Source organism: Symphalangus syndactylus, chromosome 8 (assembly GCF_028878055.3).
Source record: "Symphalangus syndactylus isolate Jambi chromosome 8, NHGRI_mSymSyn1-v2.1_pri, whole genome shotgun sequence".
Lineage (NCBI taxonomy): Eukaryota > Metazoa > Chordata > Mammalia > Primates > Hylobatidae > Symphalangus > Symphalangus syndactylus.
Window position 1 is genome coordinate 62,100,233 of NC_072430.2, and position 22,243 is coordinate 62,122,475.

At 42.0% G+C, this 22,243-nt stretch overlaps 1 protein-coding gene and 1 long non-coding RNA gene across 7 annotated transcripts in view; one reads left to right on the top strand and one right to left on the bottom strand.

Moving 5' to 3' along the window:
• Positions 1–4,834: 4,834 nt before the first annotated feature.
• Positions 4,835–13,208, bottom strand: LOC134737450 (uncharacterized). The gene is made up of 3 exons (XR_010122355.1): positions 13,144–13,208; positions 5,467–5,582; positions 4,835–4,982 (listed from the first exon to the last, which is right to left on the bottom strand). It is a non-coding gene; the product is annotated as an uncharacterized lncRNA (long non-coding RNA).
• DLGAP5 (DLG associated protein 5) overlaps positions 13,201–22,243 on the top strand; it is a 43,207-nt gene continuing 34,164 nt past the window's right edge. The window contains exons 1-3 of one of the 6 annotated variants that reach the window (XM_055289297.2): positions 13,201–13,484; positions 15,761–15,999; positions 21,470–21,663. In XM_055289297.2, the coding sequence (XP_055145272.1) occupies positions 15,762–15,999; positions 21,470–21,663 (432 nt within the window). In that variant the 5' untranslated portion in view covers positions 13,201–13,484; position 15,761. Of the gene's footprint in view, positions 13,485–15,760; positions 16,000–21,469; positions 21,664–22,243 lie in introns of those variants that run through there. The other 5 variants (XM_055289298.2, XM_055289296.2, XM_063645568.1 and 2 more) reach the window with 5 other exon arrangements.

The window sequence follows — 22,243 nt, forward strand, 5'->3', positions numbered from 1 at the left end:
TCTCAGCTCACTGCAATCTCTGCCTCCTGGGTTCAAGTGATTCTCCTGCCTCAGCCTCCGGAGTAGCTGAGATTACAGGCATGCGCCAACACACCTAATTTTTGTGTTTTTTGTAGAGACGGGTTTTCACCATGTTGGCCAGGATGGTCTCGAACTCCTGACCTCAAGTGATTCTCCCACCTCAGCCTCCCAAATGCTGGGATTACAGGCATGAGCCACCGTGTCTGGCCATTTTTCTTATTTTATATAAATACATATATAGTTTGAATTTTTCTATTTTGTTGTCGATGGTTTTCTTTAATGTTTTTATAATTTCTAAATTATCTGATTCCTTATTACTCAGTAATTCCCCATCTGGGGTTCTCTCTTGAAAAATGATCGGAAACTTGGACATCCTGAAAGGGATCACAGTTAGGTGGAGATGGTAGTGGTGAGGAGGGAAGTGGGGATTCGCTTTCTAATGTATACATTTTGCATTGTTTGACAGGGATTTTTACTTCTTTCAGTTAAAAAAAATTTTTTTGTTGTTGTTGTTTTTTGTTTGTTTGTTTTTTGAGACAGGGTCTCACTCCCATCACCTAGGCTAGAGTGCAGTGGCTTGATCACAGCTCACTGCAGCCTCAACTTCTTGGCTTAAGTGATCCTCCCACCTCAGCCTCCTGAGTAGCAGGGACTACAGGTGCATGCCACCATGTCTGGCTAAGTTTTGTATTTTTTGTAGAGAGAGGATTTTGCCATGTTGCCAGGCTGGACTCAAACTCCGAGGCTCAAGCAATCCTCCCGCCTTGGCCTCCCAAAGTGCTGGGATTATAGGTGTGAGCCACCATGCCCAGCCTAAAAATCGTTTTCAAAAAAATTACAGTACTCCCCTCCCTCATTATAAAGACTTTAAAAATGAGGAAATACTTTAGTGATATAAAAAAGAAGCCTCAACAAAAATCAACATTTTAAAGTATGTTAGAGGATTATTTATAATAGGAAAATGTAAAATAGCTAACAAAAACAGATTGATTGATTTGTAATATATAATATGTTTAAAACAACAAATTGGACAGATGTTAAAGAAAATTATTTTAACAAAATATTTTTTTAATAACTGGAAAATGTAACATCTAATTCGTTCATCGGGAACTTATAATTAGATTCAGCTATTTGCAGTCATTTTAAGCTATTATTTATTGTACAAAAACCATTATTAAAACACAAAGTAGAAATTAAAATACAAGAAAGGTTCATACAGTCTTGTCACATCACATGGTAAGTTCCAGGCTTTGTCAGCACGTGCACATAACTTTTAAATAATTGTCATTTAACAACTTTGTGCTTACATATATTCAGAGGTGTTTTAGGAGGTGTGAGCTTAAATTTTAGAGATTTTGAATTAAGATGTGTTTTCTTTTTTTTTTTTTTTTTTTGAGACGGAGTCTCGCTCTGTCGCCCAGGCTGGAGTGCAGTGGCGCAATCTCAGCTCACTGCAAGCTCCGCCTCCCGGGTTCACACCATTCTCCCGCCTCAGTCTCCCGAGTAGCTGGGACTACAGGTGCCCACCACTGCGCCCAGCTAATTTTTTGTATTTTTAGTAGAGACAGGGTTTCACCATGGTCTCGATCTCCTGACCTCGTGATCTGCCCACCTTGGCCTCCCAAAGTGCTAGGATTACAGGCGTGAGCCACCGCACCCGGCCCTAAGATGTGTTTTCAATCATATTATGTGAGTTTACAGCATCATAAAAATATTTGTCACTTTATGTAAAACATCTACATAATAAAACTATCAGTCAGCATATTTTTGCATTTCTGCTATGCTTTCTCAGATGGTTCCTAAGGGAAGAATTATTAACAGCCTTTGATGATTGGTGGAAGAAAGCAGCAATAAATGGATGAATAATGAAAAGTTTGGATGAGTTCTACTTTGTTAAAATCTCAAAATAAACATGTAGGGGGGAGAAAAGCTGATTCAAAGCAATGGCTCACAATGTTGTGAATTAAGTGAAATCTTATCCATGTTTTAAACAAGTGGTACTGATTAGGAAACATCTTTTTTTTTTTCGAGACAGGATCTCGCTCTATCACCCAGGCTGGAGTGCAGTGGTGCAATCATGGCTCTCTGCACTCTCAACCTCCTGGGCTCAAGCCATCCTCCCACCTCAGCCTCCTGAGTGGCTAGGACTATAGATGCACACCAACATGCCTAAGTTTTTTGCACTTTTTTTTGTTGAGATGAGGTTTTGCCATGTTGCCCAGACTGGTCTTGAACTCCTGGCTCAAGCAGTCTGCTGCCTTGAGCTCCCAAAGTGCTGGGATTATAGGCATGAGCCACCACGCCTGATGGAAAACGTGTTTTGTTTTCTAGATAGACTCCACCAGTTTATAGTTGTGATCAATTAACATTAAAATTTTTCATTCATACTAATTGTGTGTGTTTGTGTGTGTATTTGTGTGTGTGTGTGTATGTGTGTGTGTGTGTGTGTAGAGATGGCATTTGCCATGTTGCCTGGGCTGGTCTTGAACACCTGAGCTCAAGTGATCCTCCTGCCTTGGCCTCCCAAAGTGCTAGGATTACAGGGATGCACCACTGTGCCCTGCCATTCTTACTAATTGTTGACAGCAAAACTTCTTGCTCTTTATTTTTCAACATTTTAATTAAAAATGCATATAGTTTCTTTTCTTTTTCTTTCTTTCTTTCTTCTTTTTCTTTCTACTCTCCTGTAAACTCACAAAACACCATAGAGTTTCTATTGGTACAATTCAAGGACATTGTTGTTATTGTTGTTGTTGAAAATCTTTATTTTCCAGATGAGGAAACCAAAGCTCAGGAAAGATTAAGTCACCTGCCCAAGGCCACATAGATTAAAACGTGGCAAGACTGGTATTCGAACCAGTCTGTGGGGCCCAAGCCCACACCCTCTCCACACTAATTTTCACAACAATCTGACAAAGTAGATGTTGATATGATCTGCACCTTACAGATGAAGTCTGAGAACAAGATTTGAGCAGCTCCATGACTATAGCTCAGGGTGGACAAACTAAAACTCCACTCTCAACCTTTATGTTATCAGTATTTCTTGAATGAATGAGTGATTCCTTTTGCTCCTTTTGTAACCAAAAGACAGACTCAGTCACTCACCACTTGCAGAGTCCAGTTAAGAGTGAGGCCTGTTATAAAGAAAGTGACTTTTGTTCCAAAGCTAGCTTAGTGGAAGAAGTATAGGCTCTTGCTTTTAAGGGTACCACTTTGCTTTCGGAGCAGAAAGCAGGCACTTTTTTTTTTTTTTTTTTTTTGAGATGGAGTCTCGCTTTTGCTGCCCAGGCTGGAGTGCAATGACACGATCTCGGCTCACTGCACCCTCCGCTGCCCGGGTTCAAGCAGTTCTCCTGTCTCCGCCTCCCGAGTAGCTGGGACTATAGGCGCCCACCATCACGCCCGGCTAATTATTGTATTTTTAGTAGAGACGGGGTTTCACCATATTAGTCAGGCTGGTCTCGAACTCCTGATGACCTCAGATGATCCGCCTGCTTTGGCCTCCCAAAGTGCTGTGATTACAGGCGTGAGCCACTGCCCCAGCTGAAAGCAGTCACTTTTAAAGGGGTACTTGGCATGAATGGCATGCAGAGAGGAAAATGCAGATGGGAACCTGCATAGCTTGATTGGTGCCTTATCTATGGACAGTGGAGCTGGTGCCTTTTGTGGGCAGAATTAGGTTGTAAAAATGGCTGAAACTCTCCAGGTGGGAGAGAGTTTCATAGTAGGCATACTTTGGATCGTAGATTGACTGTTGTCTCTTGAGGGAATCTCCTGGTGGGAAAGAGTTCTGCTCTGAAGTTTCTCAGGACATAGTTAGATGACCTTGCCCTGTAGGGAGCATCTGGTGCAGGGGAGGTAAAAAATTATAATTACATGTATAAAGAGCTATGTAGGAAGTGGAGCACGGGGGAAAAGGAAACAGAAAAAATAATTTAAAAATAACTCATTTTGTATCTCTTAGTAAATGGGGGTACTTGGTTATACTTTTGGCTCCAACTTTAAGATTTTAAGACAAGTACCAATTTTACTCCATTTCAGTATGTTTACAGATAGAACCCATCAGATGAAGACCACCAAGAACACACTTGTAGTTAACATTTGGTTTGTTTATTTGCTGTCCTGGGGTGTCTGGGCAAGACAGACTTGGGAGAGGCTTATCATGGGGTTTGGGCTTGTGCAGAATGATTCTGACGAGGGACCGGAAGAAGCAGGGATCAGCTCTGGAATGGTGCTGTCATGAAGCAGGGGCAGTTTAGCAATTGAGAGTTCTCAATAATCTTTGTTCTGGAGCTGACAGGAACAAAGCAGAACTGGGGATGTCACTGGTAAAAGAGCAGTAATCACTCAAAAGGAGAGGGGCTGTATAGCCCAAGAAGAAACATTGTTTACATGGCCTTGGCCTCCTCTCATTAGAAACTTTTTTTTTTTAAGGTTCTGTTAGGAACGTGCTAGCCTGATTACCTGTTTCCCTGGAAACTACAGTTTAAAAACCTTTTATCTGAAGCTCTGCATTGGAAATTGAGGCAACTCTCCTATGTCAAAGTGACCCACATGGCTCAGATCTTTCAAGTAGGAGTGAGATATTTCATTCTCATTGATATAATTTCAAACAGCAAAGTTTCTCATAAATTATGATGTTTTCCAATAGAAATGTAATGTGAACTATCCACGTAATTTAAATGTTTCTAATAGCCACATTAAAAAGTAAATAGAAACAGGTGAAATTAATTTTAGTAATACAGTTTAACTCAATATATTCACAATATTCAACATGAAATCAATATGAAAATATTAAATTACTTTCTTTATTTTTTTTTTTGGTACCAAGTCTCAGATATCCAGTATACAGCTGGGCACAGTGGCTCATGCTTGTAATCCCAGCACTTTGGGAAGCTGAAGCAGGAGGATCAAGGCTAGGAGTTCGAGACCAGCCTGGGCAACATAGTATGACCTTGTCTCTAAAAAAAGAAAAAAAGAAAGAAAGAAAAAGAAAAAAAAATAAATCCAGTATAGCAGATATCAATTTGGGCTTTAGATTTTCATTGGAAATACTTGCTTTGTATCTAGAAAATTTGCAGTTGAAAAAGTGAATTTACAGTTGGAAAAGTAGATTTACATACTCCAGTTGTTCCAACATATTCAAGAGTTTTCCAATAAGTGAATTTAAAACACATACTAGTTTTATATTTAAATTTAAATGACAGCTGACCCTCAAATAACATGGGTTTGAACTGCCCCATCCCCTTATACATGGATTGTTTTCTGCTTTGGCACCTCTGGACAGCAAGACCAACCCCTCCTCTTCAGCCTACTCAATGTGAAGATGAAAAGGATGAAGATCTTTATGATGATCCACTTCCACTTAATGAATAGTAAATACATTTTCTTAATAACATTTTCTTTCTCTAGCTTACTTAACTGCAAGAATATAGCAAATAATACCTGTAACAGGGGAGGCTAAGGCAGCACGATCGGTTGAGCCCAGGAGATTGAGGCTGCCAGCAAGCTATGATCACATCACTGCATTGCAGCCTGGGCTATGGAGCAAGACCCTGTATCTAAAATAAATAAATAAGTAAACAAATAAAACATAGGAAATATGTGTCAATTCACTCTTTATCAGTAAGGCTTCTGGTCAACAGTAGGCTATTAGTAGTTAAGTTTTAGGGAAGTCACGAGTTATACTCGAATTTTCTACTGCCTGAAACGCACCTCATCTTCGTGTTGTTCAAGGTCAATTGTACTGAAAGTAAAATGCAAAATTCAGTTCCTCAGTCACTCTAGGCACAATTCAGGTGCTCAATAGCTATGTGGCTGGTGGCAACCATGTTGGATGGCTCAGGTCTGTGATTTTAGAGAATAAGTTTTCTCATCAACTGCCCTTGATGTCTAAAAACCAGACTTTGCAGGTCCATACTATCTTTAGTTCTCTTTCTCCTACCTTACCTTTTTCTGTAGCCATAAATTCTCTGCCACATTACATGAATCTCAATTTTATTATATTTCATTTTTTCTTTTCAGCTTGAAGCTCAGGGCTGCTGTCCAGCCCTGTCCACTCCCCTGTCAAGGGATATCATCATTGTGAAACAAGGATATAATCTTCTATGACTTCCAAGTACATACATAATGGCACAAAGGAATTATAGAGTTTTTCAGAGCTCTTCCCTGAAACCAGATGCCATGACAAGTAAAATACATTACAAGTTTCTTGATACAAAAATAATGAGGTTCCTCGAGTTAACAGTAAAGAACTTTGGCAGACTACAGACAATGTTCCTGCCTGCATTGATACTTTAAAATAGGGTTCTATGTGCCCAGTTCCAGAGACAAAACATGTTTGTGCCCAATGATGATCTAATAAAGGGAAAAGTGTACCCATATTCATGATTCAGTTCTGCCATTAACTAATTATGAATCAATGGGTAAATAATTTAAATCAGTATGTTTTCCAAGGTGTACACTGATACTTGCTTCAGTATTGTGAGAGAATTTTTAATCTATAGAATAAAAGAAACGTGGCCAGGCACAGTGGCTCACACCTGTAATCCCAGCACTTTGGGAGGCCAAGGCAGGAGGATTGCTTGGGCCCAAGAGTTTGAGACCAGCCTGGGCAATGTAGTGGGACCTCATCTCTACGAAAAAGTTTTAAAAAAATCAGCCGAGCATGGTGGTGCATGCCTATAGTCCCAGCTACTTGGGAGGCTGAGGTGGGAGGATTGCTTGAGCCTAGGAGATAGAAGTTTCAGTGAGCCAGGATTGCACCACTGCACTCCCAACATGGGTAACAGAGCAAGACCCTGTCTCAAAAAAAAATTTTTTTTTAAAGAATAAAAAAATCAAAGAGAAGCAAAGTGATATAATCATTTTAAAAGGGAGCTTGTTGTTCTACAAAGAGCATAAATAAACACTGAAGAGTTATCTCTCCTCAGAGAGATGTGGATTCAAATTAGGAGCCAAGTAGTCAAGACACCAAGATGTAGCTAGGGCCACTGTTTAAAGTGAAAGTTGGAGTTAAAAACCAGCTACTATAGAAGTACTGCTGACTCTGCAATGCCCTGTTTTGTTAGATTATGATTGGATTAATATGTGTATATTAGATTCATTCTGTAGAACTTTTGTGTAAAGTTACTTTTTTTATATAGCATGTATTCCTATGAAGAGAAAAAAAAATGCAAGCCCAAGGATTTTCACACTCAAAAAGGAACATTCTAACTTTATCAATGTGCCTCCTAAGTCACTTCATTTCCCTATTCAAAGCTGCAAGATGTCATCAAATAGTCAATACAAATGCTCTTTGCATGTTCAACAGTAAAGAACTCTATGCTCGTATTGAAATATGCTGGCATGGGCACGGTGGCTCACACCTGTAATCCCAGCACTTTGGGAAGCCGAGGCGGGTGGATTATGAGGTCAGGAGATTGAGACCATCCTGGCTAACCCGGTGAAACTCCGTCTCTACTAAAAATACAAAAAATTAGCCAGGCGTGGTGGTGGGCACCTGCAGTCCCAGCTACTCTGGAGGCTGAGGCAGGAGAATGGTGTGAACCCGGGAGGCGGAGCTTGCAGTGAACCAAGATCGCACCACTGCACTCTAGCCTGGGCGACAGAGCAAGACTCTGTCTCAAAAAAAGAAAAAAACAAAACAAAACAAAAAGAAAAACAAAAAGAGAAACGAAATATGCTGGCACACAGCACTCCATTTACTCCTATTTTATTGAGCAATATTACTGATCATAAAACTTGGATGTTTTGTTGTTAAACAATTTTATAATTGCAAAATATATTAGGTGCATATGGAAAAACTAGGAAAATATGTAACCATAAGAAGAAGAAAATATAAATGATAAAATTATACTCTCTGGATCAAATAATTAATTAAATGTTTTTTATTTGTCCACTTTCCTTGTGTGATCTTGAGTAGGTTACTTTAAGGCAAGTTACTTGCCAGGCTTGGTAGTGCGCACCTGTAGTCCCAGCTACTTTGGAGGCTGAGGCAGGAGAATCACTTGAACCCAGGAGGCAGAGGTTTCAGTGAGCCGAGATCATGCCACTACACTCCAGCCTGGGCAGCAGAGCAAGACTCAAACAATAAATAAATAAAATATAAATAAATAAATGACTCGTGAATACTGCCATCGTTCCAGATAGCAGCAGAATCCTTTTCTGGGAATAATTATTTGGGGATTTTTATGGAGGATACAACTTGCTGGCATCCTAGTGAAACTGTACTCATTTGTAAAATGTTTAGTATACAATATAAAAGACTGCTAAGATTTGAAAGACTGAAAATTGTACATCGTTCAGAGGTTATCAGTGTTCATTAAAATGTCACTAATTTTATGTTTGTCATTAATATTAGGCATTCAGTAAGCAGTTGCTAGTTGGCTGATCAAGCGACTCCTCAGGTAACAGAGTTGATTAACAGTAAATGGGGTTATCATGGCTCCTCTGGACTTGAAACAAAAAAATTGCTTTCAACTTCACCATTAGAACTATTTGAGGGCAGGAACCGTATCTTCTTCAATTGTGCTTAAATACAGCACTTGGTACGTAGTAGGGCTCAATGCATGTTGAATTAAGCTCCACAGAATGATTTAAATGATTTAACCACTTATCTAAGTTTCATAGGTTCTCTAACTGATTTAAAAAACACAAGTAAGTAAATAAATACAATTAATGGTACTTGGAAAAATGCTGATTTTAGTGCTGTGGCAGGAAAACATATAAGATGAGTTATGAGCATCTTGTGATATCAAAGAGTAGGGAAGTGCTAAAACAAATAAACAGAAACCAAAAAAACTGTCCAATGATGGGAATATGTCAAAGTGATAGAGGAACAAATGGAAAGAGCTGCCAATGGCTATAGCTGGAACAATTTAAGCAATAAAATAAAGTAGTATGGGAGTATAACCCAAAGTATAAAATAAATATACTAAGAATCTATCCTGATATAGGCAAATGATTAAATAAATTAGTAATGAGGGGAAAGGAAGCAAGATGGCGAAATAGAAGCCTACACCATTCATTTCTTACTGGAACATCAAATTTTAATGACTATCTGCACACAGAACCAAAAATCAGGTGAACAATCATGGTACCTGGTTTTGACTTCATATTTGCAAAAGAGGCACTGAGGAAGGCAAGAGAAATAGTCTTGAATTGCTGACACCATCCCTCCCCCATCCTCCACCAGTGGCCATGTGGTGTGGAGAGAGAATCTGTGCACTTTGGGGAGGGAGAGCGCAGTGACTGATGGACTTCACATTATATTCAGTGCTGCCTTGTCACAGCAGAGTTAAAGCTGTGCTGGGTTCAGCCAGCACCCACGCATGGAGGGAGCATTTGGACCATCCCTAGCCAGAGGGGAATAGCCTAGCAATTGGAACGTGAGCTTCTCAGCAAGGCACACCACAGCAGGCTGAAGTGCTCTGGGGTCCTAGGTAAACCTGAAAGGCAGTCTGAACACAAGGACTGCAAGTCCTAGGCAACTCCTAATGCTAGGCTTGCCTTACAGCCAGTGAACTAGCATGGTAAGTGACCTGAAGTGACACCAGCTGGCACAGCTTGTGCCATACCTCCCCAAACCCCAGGAAGTGCAGCTCTCTGCAACAAAAGTGACTCTTTCCTTCTGCTTAGAGGAGAGTGAAGAGTAAAGAGGACTTTGTCTTGCATCTGGGATACCAGCTCAGCCACAGTACAATAGGACATTGAGCAGGGTGATGAGGCTCCCATCCCAGGCCCTAGCTCCTAGACAACATTTCTAGACACACCTTGGGCGAAAAGGGAACCTACTGCCTTGAAAGGAAGGACTCAGTCCTGGCAGGATTCATCAGTCCTTGGGCCCTGAATAGCAGCAATACCAGGGAGTATGCTGTGGGCCTTGGGCTCTGAGATATGCTGGCTTCAGGGGTGACCCAGCACATGCCCAGCTGTGGTGGCTACAGTGAAAGACTCCTTCTATTTGAGAAAAGCAGAGGGAAACGTAAAGGGGGCTTTGTCTTGCACCTTAGGTACCAGTTCAGCCACAGAGGGGTAGAGCACCAAGAGGGTTCTTGGGGGAGTCCTTGAGTCCAGGCTTAGGCTGACAGCATTTCTGGATCTGCCCTGGGCCAAAGGGGAACCCACTGCCCTGAAGGGTGAGTTCTAGGCCTGGCAGCATTCATTGCAAGCTGACAGAAGAATGCTTGAGCTTTATGTGAACATCAGCCATAGCCTGGCAGAAACCCCCATGAACAGGTGGTGGTGGTGGCTATAGGAGAGGCTCCTCTGCCTGTGGAAAGGGAAGGGAAGAGATGAAAGGGCTTTGTATTATGGTTTGAATTCCAGCTTAGCCACAGTAGAATAGAACATCAGGTAGGCCAGGCGCAGTGGCTCACGCCTGTAATCCCAGCACTATGGGAGGCCGAGGTGGGTGGATCACGAGGTCAGGAGTTCAAGACCAGCCTGGCCAACATAGTGAAACCTTGTTTCTAATAAAAATACAAAAATTAGCCGGGTGTGGTGGCAGACGTCTGTAATCCCAGCTACTTGGGAGACTGAGGCAGGAGAATCATTTGAATCTGGGAGGCAGAGTTTGTAGTGAGCCGAGATTGAGCCACTGTACTCCAGCTTGGGCGGCAGAGTGAGACTCCGTCTCAAAAAAAAAAAAAAAATAATAATAATAAATAGAACATCAGGTAAATTGCTAAGATTTCTGACTCCAATCCCTGGCTCCCAGACAGCCCAGCTCTGGGAATACCCGGGGCCTAGGGGAACTCACTGCCATGATAGGTGCTGGCTTAAGGTCTGATCCAGCACAGTCCCAGTGGTGGTGGCCACAGTGGGCCACCACCCTCAGTTCTAGCTGGCTCAGCAGAGAGACAGATTCCATTTATTTCCAAGCAAGTAAGTGAAAAGAACAAGAGTCTCTGCCTGTAATTCAGAGAATTCTTCCAGATCTTTTCCAAGACCATCAAGGTGGTACCTCTACAAGTCTGAAAAAACCACAGCATTATTAGGCTTGGGGCACAAGTCCCTTCAAACACCCTGAAAGCCTTCCCAAGAAGGACAGCCAAAAACAAGCCCAGATTGTGAAGACTACAATAAATACTTAATTTTTCAATGCCCAGACACCAAATGAACATCTACAAGCATTAACACCATCCAGGAAACATGATCTCATGAAATGAACTAAATAAGGAACCAGGGACCAATCCTGCAGAAACATAGATAAAGGAACTTTCAGGCAGAGAATTCAAAGCAGCTGTTTTGAGGAAACTCAAAGAAAATCAACACAACACAGAGAAGGAATTCAGAATTCTACCAGATAAATTTAACAAAGAAGCTGAAATAATTTAAAAGAAGCAGAAATTCCAGGGTAAAAAAATATAATTGACATGCTGAAGAATTCATCAGAGTTTCTTAATAGCAGAATAGTTTTGTTTTTGTTTCTCTTTTTTGCTTTTATTTATTTTTTTTTTTTGAGACCGGTTCCCACTTTTTTGTCCAGGCTAGGGTACAGTGGTGCGATCATAGCTCACTGTAACCTCAAACTCCTGGGCTCCAGTGATGTTCCCACTTCAGCCTCCCAAGTAGTGGGACTAGAGATGTGCGCCACCATGCCCAGCTAATATTGTATTATTATTATTATTATTATTAGGTAGAGATGGGGTCTTGCTATGTTGCCAGTGCTGGACTTGAACTCCTGGCCTCAGGTGATTCTCCCATCTTGGCCTCCCAAAGTGCTGAAATTACAGTTATGAGCCACCATTCTCAGCCTCTTTTTTTTTTTTTTTTTTTTTGAGACGAGTCTCACTCTGTCACCCAGGCCAGAGTGGAGTGGCGCAATCTCAGCTCACTGCAACCTCCACCTCCTGGATTCAAGCGATTCTCCTGCCTCAGCCTCCTGAGTAGCTGAGACTACAGGCATGCACCACCACGCCCAGCTAATTTTTGTACTTTTAGCAGAGACGGCATTTCACCATATTGGCCAGGGTGATCTTGATCTCTTGACCTTGTGATCCCCCTGCCTTGACCTCCCAAAGTGCTGGGATTACAAGCGTGAGCCACAGTGCCTGGCCAGAAGGGTGAACATTAGAGACTGACAACCCCACATGCTGGAAAGCATGTGAAACAAGTGGAACTCTTATACATGGCTGGTGGGAATTGTAAAATGGTACAACCACTTTGGAAAACTGCTTGGCAATTCCTTACAAAGTTAGACATGGGTGACGGCACCCCCCTATAGTCCCAGCTATTTAAGAGGCCAAAGCTGCAATGAGCTATGATTGTGCCACTGCTCTCTAGCCTGGGGGACAGAGAGACCCTGCTTCTAAAAAAAAATTTTTTTAAATTAAACATATGCAGAATGGAATGCCTCTCAATAACAAACACTACTAACTTCTGGTTCACGCAGACCCAAAAGAGTACCTATCACCTTCATTTTTATAGTGCTAGAAATAGGAGTGGTTGCTGATGCCATGGGAGATGGACAGGAAAGAAACGGGCCACTCTTCTGGGTGATGGAAATGCTCTATGTCCTGATTGGGTGGTAGTTACACAGCTGTTTACATTTACCAAACTCATCAAATTGTCCACTGGGGGGAAAAACTATTATTTTCACTGTACGAAAACTTCGCCTCAACAAAAAATGAACTAGAAAAGAAAAAAGAGGGGAGGGGGCTGGCGACGTTGAAAAGTAACGCTAAACTATGTAAAGATTTGATAATTGGGGTAAGCCTTTTCTTTAAAATGTCTAGTAAAGAAAACATTCCAAGAAGGTCTGCTGGATTCTGTGACTAAACAAGGACATTAAAAAGCCCTGAATCCAGCTTGGTCAACGTAGTGAGGCCCTGTCTCTACAGAATTTTTTTAAAGTTAGCCAGGCGTGGTGGTGCGCGCCTATAGTCCCAGCTACTAGGGAGGCTGAGGTGGGAGGATGGTTTGAACCCAGGTCAAGGCTGCAGTGAGCAGTGGTCGGTGCCCACTACACTTCAGCCTGAGGGACAGAGACCTTGTCGCAAAAAAAAAAAAAAAAAAAAAAAAAAGCCCTGCGAGCTCTGGGGGAGATTTCCCGCAGCCCAGCTTTGCCAGGGACCCAGCACCACCCCTCGGGCTCCACCGCGCACTCCCGCCCTTCACCTGACGTGAGCGCCCCCACCGCTCCAAGCCTTCTCATCCCGCGTCGCGGTCCCGCCTATTTTCCCCTCTCTCACCCATCTTTTGAACCGTCCCTTCACCTTTCAATCAATTCAAATATCGCACGGAGCAAACCAATCGCAAGCCTCGTTGAGTGGAAGGGGTGGGATCTTCCCCGGAAGTGTTGGTTAAAGCCCCTCCAATCAGCGGCTCGGTGCGGCAAGTTTGAATTTCGTGGAGGCTCGGGTTGGGAAGGTTCCTGCTTCGGAGTCGGCGGTGGTCGTCCAGACCGAGAGTTCTTTACTTTTTGTTTGGTTGAGGTTTCACGCCAGAAGGTGGCTCAGGTAGGTGGGTGTTGGAGAGCTGGCCCGCTTCCGTTGAAGGTCTAGAAGGGTCTGAGGACCGGGGGCTGCGAGCGGGAGCAAGTCAGAGGAAGGCTCCTTTAGGACCGTGTTACCTGCCCTTTCCGAAGCTGATAATGTGAGCCTTCAGAAGAGTCTGTATGTTTGCCGTGACCTCTGTAGTAGTCAGCGTTTCACCACCGGGGCGTAATTCGCCTTTGGGGTGAAACTGTTCTTCACTAGCTTCGACATTAAATTCCCGTAGCACTTCCCAGGTCTCATGGCAACTAAAAACGCCCGGTTGAGAACCTCTAGTCAAGCAAGATTAACGCTTTCTAGACTTTCAAGCTGGAGGAAACGCCACTCAGCTAAACAAAATTTAGGTGTGTGTGAAGAGCCAGGGCTGCCTGGCTTGGGATCCCAGCTTTACCACCTTTTAGATATGCTAATGTGAGCAGTTAATTGACCTCATCTGTATGAGAGCGATAATTGTTAACTACCTTTCAGGGTTATTCTGATAATTATACCTTTAATGTCCTCGCTCTTTCTCTTGCTTTGGATAGTGCTATTCTGTATTTAATACATAAGTCTTAATTTTTCTTCAATCTTTAGCGAATTAATATTGCAGGAGATAAATAGTAGAAGAGAGTTCTTTATGAAAAGCACAGTCCGTTGTCACTTTCCTTGGGTCTTAGAGGAGAATGTTATTAGCATGCAGGTCAGACAGATTCTCATTTTTTGTATTTTGTCGATTGCTTAGAATCATGTAACAATTTATTGCATTACTTGTGCCAATTTTTCTATTATCTGGAGTTTTCTAGTGGATTTAGTTAATTCTTGTTGAAGAGTATACCATAGTGTGTCTATCACAGAGCCTCCCCCTTATCTTTTCTTTTGTTTTTTAACTGCCAAGACTTCTGAGAATCAGTATCCTTTCTCCAATTTGGCTTGGCAGTTCTCTATACCAACTACACAGGTGACCCCCTCAAACTTTCCACTTTTCTTTGTTCTCCCCAGTTGGATCCACTGACATCGTCTTTATTGTCCTCTTTTGTTTTGCTTGAATACATTCTCAAAGATCTTTCCAAGAAAAAGCCATGTGCCAATTAAAGTATATGATTTCGTGTGTGTGTGTGTGTGTGTGTGTACGTGTGTACGGCTTTTCTTTTTTAAAATTTATAGAGACGGGGTCGTGTTATGTTGCCCAGGCTGGTCTCAAACTCCTGGGCTCAAGCAGTCCTCCTGCCTTGACCTCCCAAAGTGGTAGGATTACAGGCCTAAGCCACCGTGCCGGCCTAAACTGTATAATTTCTTGTATGGATGAAAATAATGGAGCAAACTGATAGGGTTATTGTGAACTATATATTTGGTCTTGTTCTGTTTTCTGGCAAACAACTACTAAAATCCTTGGAGTCTTCAAAGTGGTATCTTTTTGTGTGCTAATGATTGACTGATAGCTGGATGCCTCTAAATAGCTTCAGGATTAGGGCTGGTCACTATACAGACCAAGGCAGGATTAGAGAGTTGGGATTTTCAGCCCCACCTCACAACCTCTGGGGAGGGGAGAGGAGCTGAAGGTTGACCTGATCACCAGTGGTCAATGATTTAATCACTCATGCTTATGTAATGAAGCTGCCATAAAAACCAAAAAAAAAAAAAAAAAAAAAAAACACCTGTGTTTGGAGAGCTTTTTAGGTGAACACATGAAGGTTCCTAAACGGTGGTGCTACCTGAGAGAGCATGGAAGCTCCTTGTTCCTTTCCACATACTTTGCCCTGTGCCTCTCCATCCAACTCTATCTGTATCCGGTTGCTTATTGATTATCCCTATATGACTAATAGGTACCCGGTGTGGGGTTTTTGTTTGTTTTTGGTTTTCTTTTGGCTTTAGAAGAAATGTTAGACTACCTGCATTCGTCATCATGGGTAAGGAAACCATTGTGTACATGGTCCTTCACTTAACCTATTTTCACCTTTAGTTCACACTTTTCTTTTTGCAGTGTTCTCTGTGGTAAGCCCAGAGCCTCTTTTATTCTGGACTATCTCTTCCTGGCTTTCTCTTCACTGGTCAAGCAAGTTCCTATTTAAAACCCCCAAATAGGTAGCTTCTTATTCTCTGATAATCTTCTTCCCACTTTTCAGTGTTACATATTTATTTCATTGTACATTTTATATTTTTATTTCAGAAGGCCCAGAAGTGGGACAGGAAATAAACTGTAATCTTAATTTTTTAAATAATGAAAATTCATGTATGTTGGGTTTTGTCCTTTTCCTTGACAGGATGTCTTCATCACATTTTGCCAGTCGACACAGGAAGGATATAAGTACTGAAATGATTAGAACTAAAATTGCTCATAGGAAATCACTGTCTCAGAAAGAAAATAGACATAAGGAATATGAACGAAATAGACACTTTGGTTTGAAAGATGTAAACATTCCAACCTTGGAAGGTAGAATTCTTGTTGAATTAGATGAGACATCTCAAGAGCTTGTTCCAGAAAAGGCCAACGTTAAGCCAAGTAAGTAAAGGTCTGTTGTAATTTTAAGTACTTTGAAGAGTGAATAATAGTTGGTTTAATGCCTATATGAGTAAAAAACCCTGGCCAGAAGAGTTTTGAAATACCATTCTATAAATAACTTTTCTTTTTGGTCTTTTTCCCTTTTTTTTTTTTTTTAAATTACAAGAGACAGGGTCTCACTGTGTCACCCAGGCGGTAGTGCAGTGGTGTGCTCACTGTAACCTCAAATTCCTGGGCTCAAGGAATTCTCTTGCCTCAGCCTCCCAAAGTGTGGGGATTACAGGCATGAGCTACCACGCCTGGCCCCTTAATAACCTGTTATCTACAGCTAACTACTGTCTTTAAGGCAAAGCCATTTACCTGTGGAGTATTATAACACTTTATTGTCTATATTGCCTCATAGAAATCCTAAAGTTCTTATGGAGCTTGGGTAGGATAAGTGTTGACAAGATAAATTGGTAAGAAATGTACAAATAGAATAATTAAAGGATCCATGAAATGAGAGTACTTTGTCAATGGAAACATTACTAAGAAAAGAGCAAAGAATTCATCCTTGCAGTTTGCCCAGAAGGATTGCGACCATTAGGATGGAAAGAACCAACTAAAGAAGAAAGGAATAATCTCAGAAAAAGATGAAAATAGAGCATCTTAGAAGGCAAAGGATGCTACAGAAAAGAGAAAGGGAACTGAGAAATGACTTGTATTTAGTCAGGAGTCACCCTACTCCTGCTTGTTGTGTTCGTATAGCAGGCGTTAGGAGCTAGATGGCATTGAAATAACGCTAGGATAAATACGGAATGGCAAAAAGAACCAAACATTTTTTATCTGAGAAAGGGTGGTTCCTTTCTCATCTTGTCCTCTCAAATACTCTATTTCTTAACCAAAAATGTTTCAAATTAAAGTCCAACTATGTCAGTATGCTATTAAAATATCCTTTATTTCCCGTTTGCAAAGGCTTAGAGGTAGGAGTGTGCCTGATATGTTTTAGTAAATGCAAGTAGGTAACTGGGTAGAAAAGAATGAGCAAGGGAGATAGATTACATAGAATCCTAAGGACCATCATTATAAGGACATTGCCTTTTACTCTGAAATGAGAGGCCATTAATGGGTGTTTATGTAATCTGATTTAAAAGGATCACTTTGGAGTCAGGCCTGTAGCCCTAGCTACTCCAGAGGCTGAGGCAGGAAATCTTGAGCTCAGGAGTTTGAAGCTTTAGTGTGCTACAATGGTGCCTGTGAAAAACCACTGCACTCTGGCTTCGGCAACACATGGAGATCCTGTCCCCTAAAAAAAAAAGAAAAGGATCAGGTCGGGCACGGTGGCTCATCCCTGTAATCCTAGCACTTTGAGAGGCCAAAGCGGGTGGATCGCGAGGTCAGGAGTTCGAGACCAGCCTGACCAACATGGTGAAACCCCCATCTCTACTAAAAAGACAAAAATTAGCTGGGTGTGGTGACACACGCCTGTAATCCCACCTACTCAGGAGGCTGAGGCAGGAGAATCGCTTGAACCTGGGAGGTGGAAGTTGCAGTGAGCTGAGATCATGCTATTGTACTCCAGCCTGGGCGACAGAGTGAGACTCCATCTCAAAAAAAAAAAAAAAAAAAAAAAAGGATCACTTTGGCTGCTGTATTGAGAATAGATTATAGGGTAGTATGTATGACATCAGAGAGAGCAGTAAGTAGACTATTGCAATAATTTAGTTGATATTAAAGTATTAAAAGACAAGGGGCTGCACGCAGTGGCTCATACCTGTAATCCCAGTACCCCAGGCTGAGGTAGGTGGATCACGAGGTCAAGAGATCAAGACCATTCTGGCCAACATGGTGAAACCCTGTCTCTACTAAAAATACAAAAATCAGCTGGGCATGGTGGCGCTTGCCTGGAGTCCCAGCTACTTGGGAGGCTGAGGCAGGAGAATCACCTGAACCTGGGAGGTGGAGGTTGCAGTGAGCCGATCACGCCACTGCACTCCAGCCTGGGCAACAAAGTGAGACTCTGTCTCAAAAAAAAAAAAAAAAAGACAAGGGAAAACTAGTAAAGAACCAAAGAACAGTGCAAAGTAATGTAAGAGGATAACCAGAAGAACGTGCTATAGAAACCGAGTAGAAAAGTGCATATCAAGGAGAGACTGATTAACTATATTAGTCAGTACTGCTTGTTAGATCAAGTATAATAGAGGTGAGAATATGGACTTCACCACTGTGGAGGTCACTGGTGATCTTGAATAGTTTTGGTGGAGTGAGGTTCAGGGAGTGAAAGTCAGATTGGAATGGATGAGTATAATCAAACCCTTAGATATAATTTGTAGTCTATAGAAAACATGGGGCCTGGAGGAATAAGTAAATAAATATAGCTTGCAAGGACATTCAGTAGGAAAACTGACTACCTTTTGTCAGTAAGACAATGGCATGAAAAGCCAAGAGTGGGGAGGAGGATCTGTTTTAGATGAAGAGATTTAAAAAGACATCCAAATAAAATGTGTTGCTCTTACTTGGTTCTTGATTTAAATAGATGGTTTAAAAGACCTCTTTGAAACAAAGAGACGTTTAAATCTGAACCATGTAATAGATAACAAGGAATTACTGCTGATTTTGTTAAGTGTGATGATATCGTGGCTATGAAAGGAAATGTATTTTATTTTATTTTATTTATTTATTTATTGAGACGGAGTCTCGCTCTGTCGCCCAGGCTGGAGTGCGGTGGCGCAATCTCGGCTCACTGCAAGCTCCGCCTCCCGGGTTCACGCCATTCTCCTGCCTCAGCCTCTCCGAGTAGCTGGGACTACAGGCGCCCACCACCACGCCCGGCTAATTTTTTGTATTTTTAGTAGAGATGGGGTTTCACCGTGGTCTCGATCTCCTGACCTCGTGATCCGCCCGCCTCGGCCTCCCAAAGTGCTGGGATTACAAGCGTGAGCCACCGCGCCTGGCCTATTTTATTTTATTTTTATTTTTTGAGACGGAGTTTTGCTCTTCTTGCCCAGGCTGGAGTGCAATGGCGCGATCTCGGCTCACCGCAACCTCCACCTCCCGAGTTCAAGCAATTCTCCTGCCTCAGCCTTCCCGAGTAGCTGGGATTACAGGCATGCATCACCACGCCTGGCTAATTTTGTATTTTTAATAGAGACAGTGTTTCTCCATGTTGGTCAGGCTGGTCTCAAACTCCCAACCTCAGAAAATCCGCCCACCTTGGTCTGCCAAAGTGCTAGGATTACAGGCGTGAGCTATCGCGCCCTGCCGGAAATGTCTTTATTTTTTAGAAGTATATACTAAAGTATTTAGAGATGAAATCTTCTAAGCATAATTTGTTTTAAACAGCTGCAGCAAAATGTTCATAATTATTGAATCTGGGTAATAGGTATATGGGGTTCATTATAATTGTGTGTATATTAGAAGTTTTTCATAATTTTGAAAAGAGAGGGAATGTAAAGAGTGTTGGAAATAGGCTGGGCTTGGTGGCTCACACCTGTAATTCCAGCACTTTGGGATGCCAAGGTGGGTGGATCACCTGAGGTCAGGAGTTCAAGACCAGCCTGGCCCACATGGTGAAACCCCATCTCTACTCAAAATACAAAAATAAGCCAGGCGCAGTGGCGCATGCCTGTAATCCTAGCTACTAGGGAGGCTGAGGCAAAATTGCTTGAACTCAGGAGGTGGAGGTTGCAGTGAGCCAAGATTGCGCCACTGCACTCCAACCTGGGCGACAGAGTGAGACTATCTCAAAAAAGACCAGGCACGGTGGCTCAGACCTGTAATACCAGCACTTTGGGAGGCCAAGGTGGGTGAATCATGAGGTCAGGAATTCGAGACCACCCTGGCCAAAATGGTGAAACTCCGTCTCTACTAAAAATACAGAAAATTAGCTGGGCGTGGTGGTGGGCGCCTGTAATCCCAGCTACTCAGGAGGCTGAGGCAGGAGAATCGCTTGAACCCGGGAAGCCGAGGATGCAGTAAGCCAAGATCACGCCACTGCATTCCAGCCCAGGCGCCAATGCGAGACTCTGTCTCAAATAAACAAATAAATAAAAGTGTTGATAGTAGAGATACAGGTAACTCTCTTGAAGAATTTTGCCTTAAATGGGACTAGAAAAATAAGTGCTAGATGAGGATGTGGGTTGAGAGAAATCACTGCGTGTCTGTAACTTCATAATGGCAACAATTCAGTAGAGGAAAAAATAGATGAGTAAGAGGATAAGTTGCTGGAAGAATGTCCTTGAATAGGTGAGAAGGAATGGAGTACATCTATTATAATAAATAGCACCTGTAATTGTATTAGTGATCCCAAAACTTAGCAGCTTAAAACAATAAACACTGATTATTTCATACAACTTTTGTGGGTCAGGAACTTGGGTATGGCTGAGCTGGGTGATTCTGAAGGTAGCAGCCAAGATGTCATCCAGAGATATATCTGAAGCCTTAATTGAGACTGGAGGATCTGCCTCCAAGATGACTGACTCACATGAACAGCAAGTTGATGCTGGCTTTTGGCAGGAGGCCGTAGTTCTTTGTCATGTGTACATCTCTGTAGGACTGCTTGAGTCTTCTTAAGGCCCCACATGGCACCTGGCTTCTCCCAGAGCAAGGGACGCTTCAAGAGAGAGCAAAGCAAACACTACCTAGTTTTAGAAGTCATATTCCATTATTCCTGTAATACTCTCTTTGTCACACAAGTCAGCCCTATTCAGTGTGAGAGGGGATAACACAGGGCAAGACTACCAGGAAGTGAGGATCATTAGAGGGCAGCTTGAATGCTGGCTGTCATACAAGTTAATTTAAAAGAAGTAATACATGCCTAGTACATAGCAAGCAGTTAATATCTGAACACATGAAGGCAAAATGAATACAAATTTTAAAAGACTAGGGGTTGAAATAACTTGTGGTTAGAGTGCTAAAGAATTAACAAGAAATAGTAAAAGCATTTCCTTTTGTGCGGAGAGGTCTTGCTGTGTTACTCAAGCTGAACTTGAACTCCTGGGCTGAAATGATCCTTCCACCTCAGCCTTCCCAGTAGATGGGACTACAGGTGTGTTACTGTGCCTGGCTTATTGAAAGCTTTTTTTTTTTTTCTTGAGACGGAGTCTTGCTCTGTCGCCTAGGCTAGAGTGCAGGGACGCGATCTTGGCTCACTGCAACCTCCATCTCCTGAGTTCAAGCAATTCTCCTACCTCAACCTCCCGAATAGCTGGGATTACAGGTGACCGCCACCACACCCAGCTAATTTTTGCATTTTTGTAGAGATGGGATTTCACCACGTTGACCAGGCTGGTCTCAAACTCCTGACCTCAGATGATCCGCCCTCCTTGGCCTCCCAAAGTGCTGGGATTACAGGCGTGAGCCACCATGCCTGGCCTGAAAGCGTTTTTTAGCAGCAGTTGAAATGACACAAAAATAATTGTTTATACATTTGCATAACTTTTCATCTGAAATGTTTTATGTACTGTGTGGTTTTGGTTTTTTTTCTGCCTAGGGGCAATGAAAACTATTCTAGGTGATCAACGAAAACAGATGCTCCAAAAATATAAAGAAGAAAAGCAACTTCAAAAATTGAAAGAGCAGAGAGAGAAAGCTAAACGAGGAATATTTAAAGTGGGTCGTTATAGACCTGATATGCCTTGTTTTCTTTTATCAAACCAGAAAGCTGTGAAAGCTGAGCCAAAAAAGGTAAATTTAGTGTCTTAATATAAAGGAATAGTTTCTTTTATTTGGCATTTTCTTCAAGACATTAACTGACTAAAATAACCCCTTTCCCTTAGTCTCTATTAACTGGTTGGTAGAGGGTGGGAATGACATAATAGTAGCTCAGAAGAGTGAAAATCAGGTCTCTTAAGATAGCTGTAGGTAAGTGGAGATAGGATAAAACTAGGAAAATGGGTAGAACCAGGCTGAACAATGTTATGCAAAGGATTTGGTGTTTATCCTGGAGGTTATGCAGAATCAGGAGAAGTTTATAAATAAGGGTAGTGCCATTGTCAAATTAATAATTCAGGAAAATACCATAGCCCTAAAGATTTTAGTCTGGAAAGGGAAGCATTTATAGATAGGGAAACCAATTGTGAGACTATTGTAATAGAATAGATGGAAAGGGGCAGTGGGTTTTAAAAGGAAAAAATAGGTGTAAGACATCTAAATAAAGGCATTTGACAGGACTGGTGGCCAAGTAGATGGTGAGGGGTAAAGGAAATTGAAAAAGCAGAGAGAAGCTCTGCTGCTAAAAGAGATAAGAAAAGGAACAAGCTTAAGT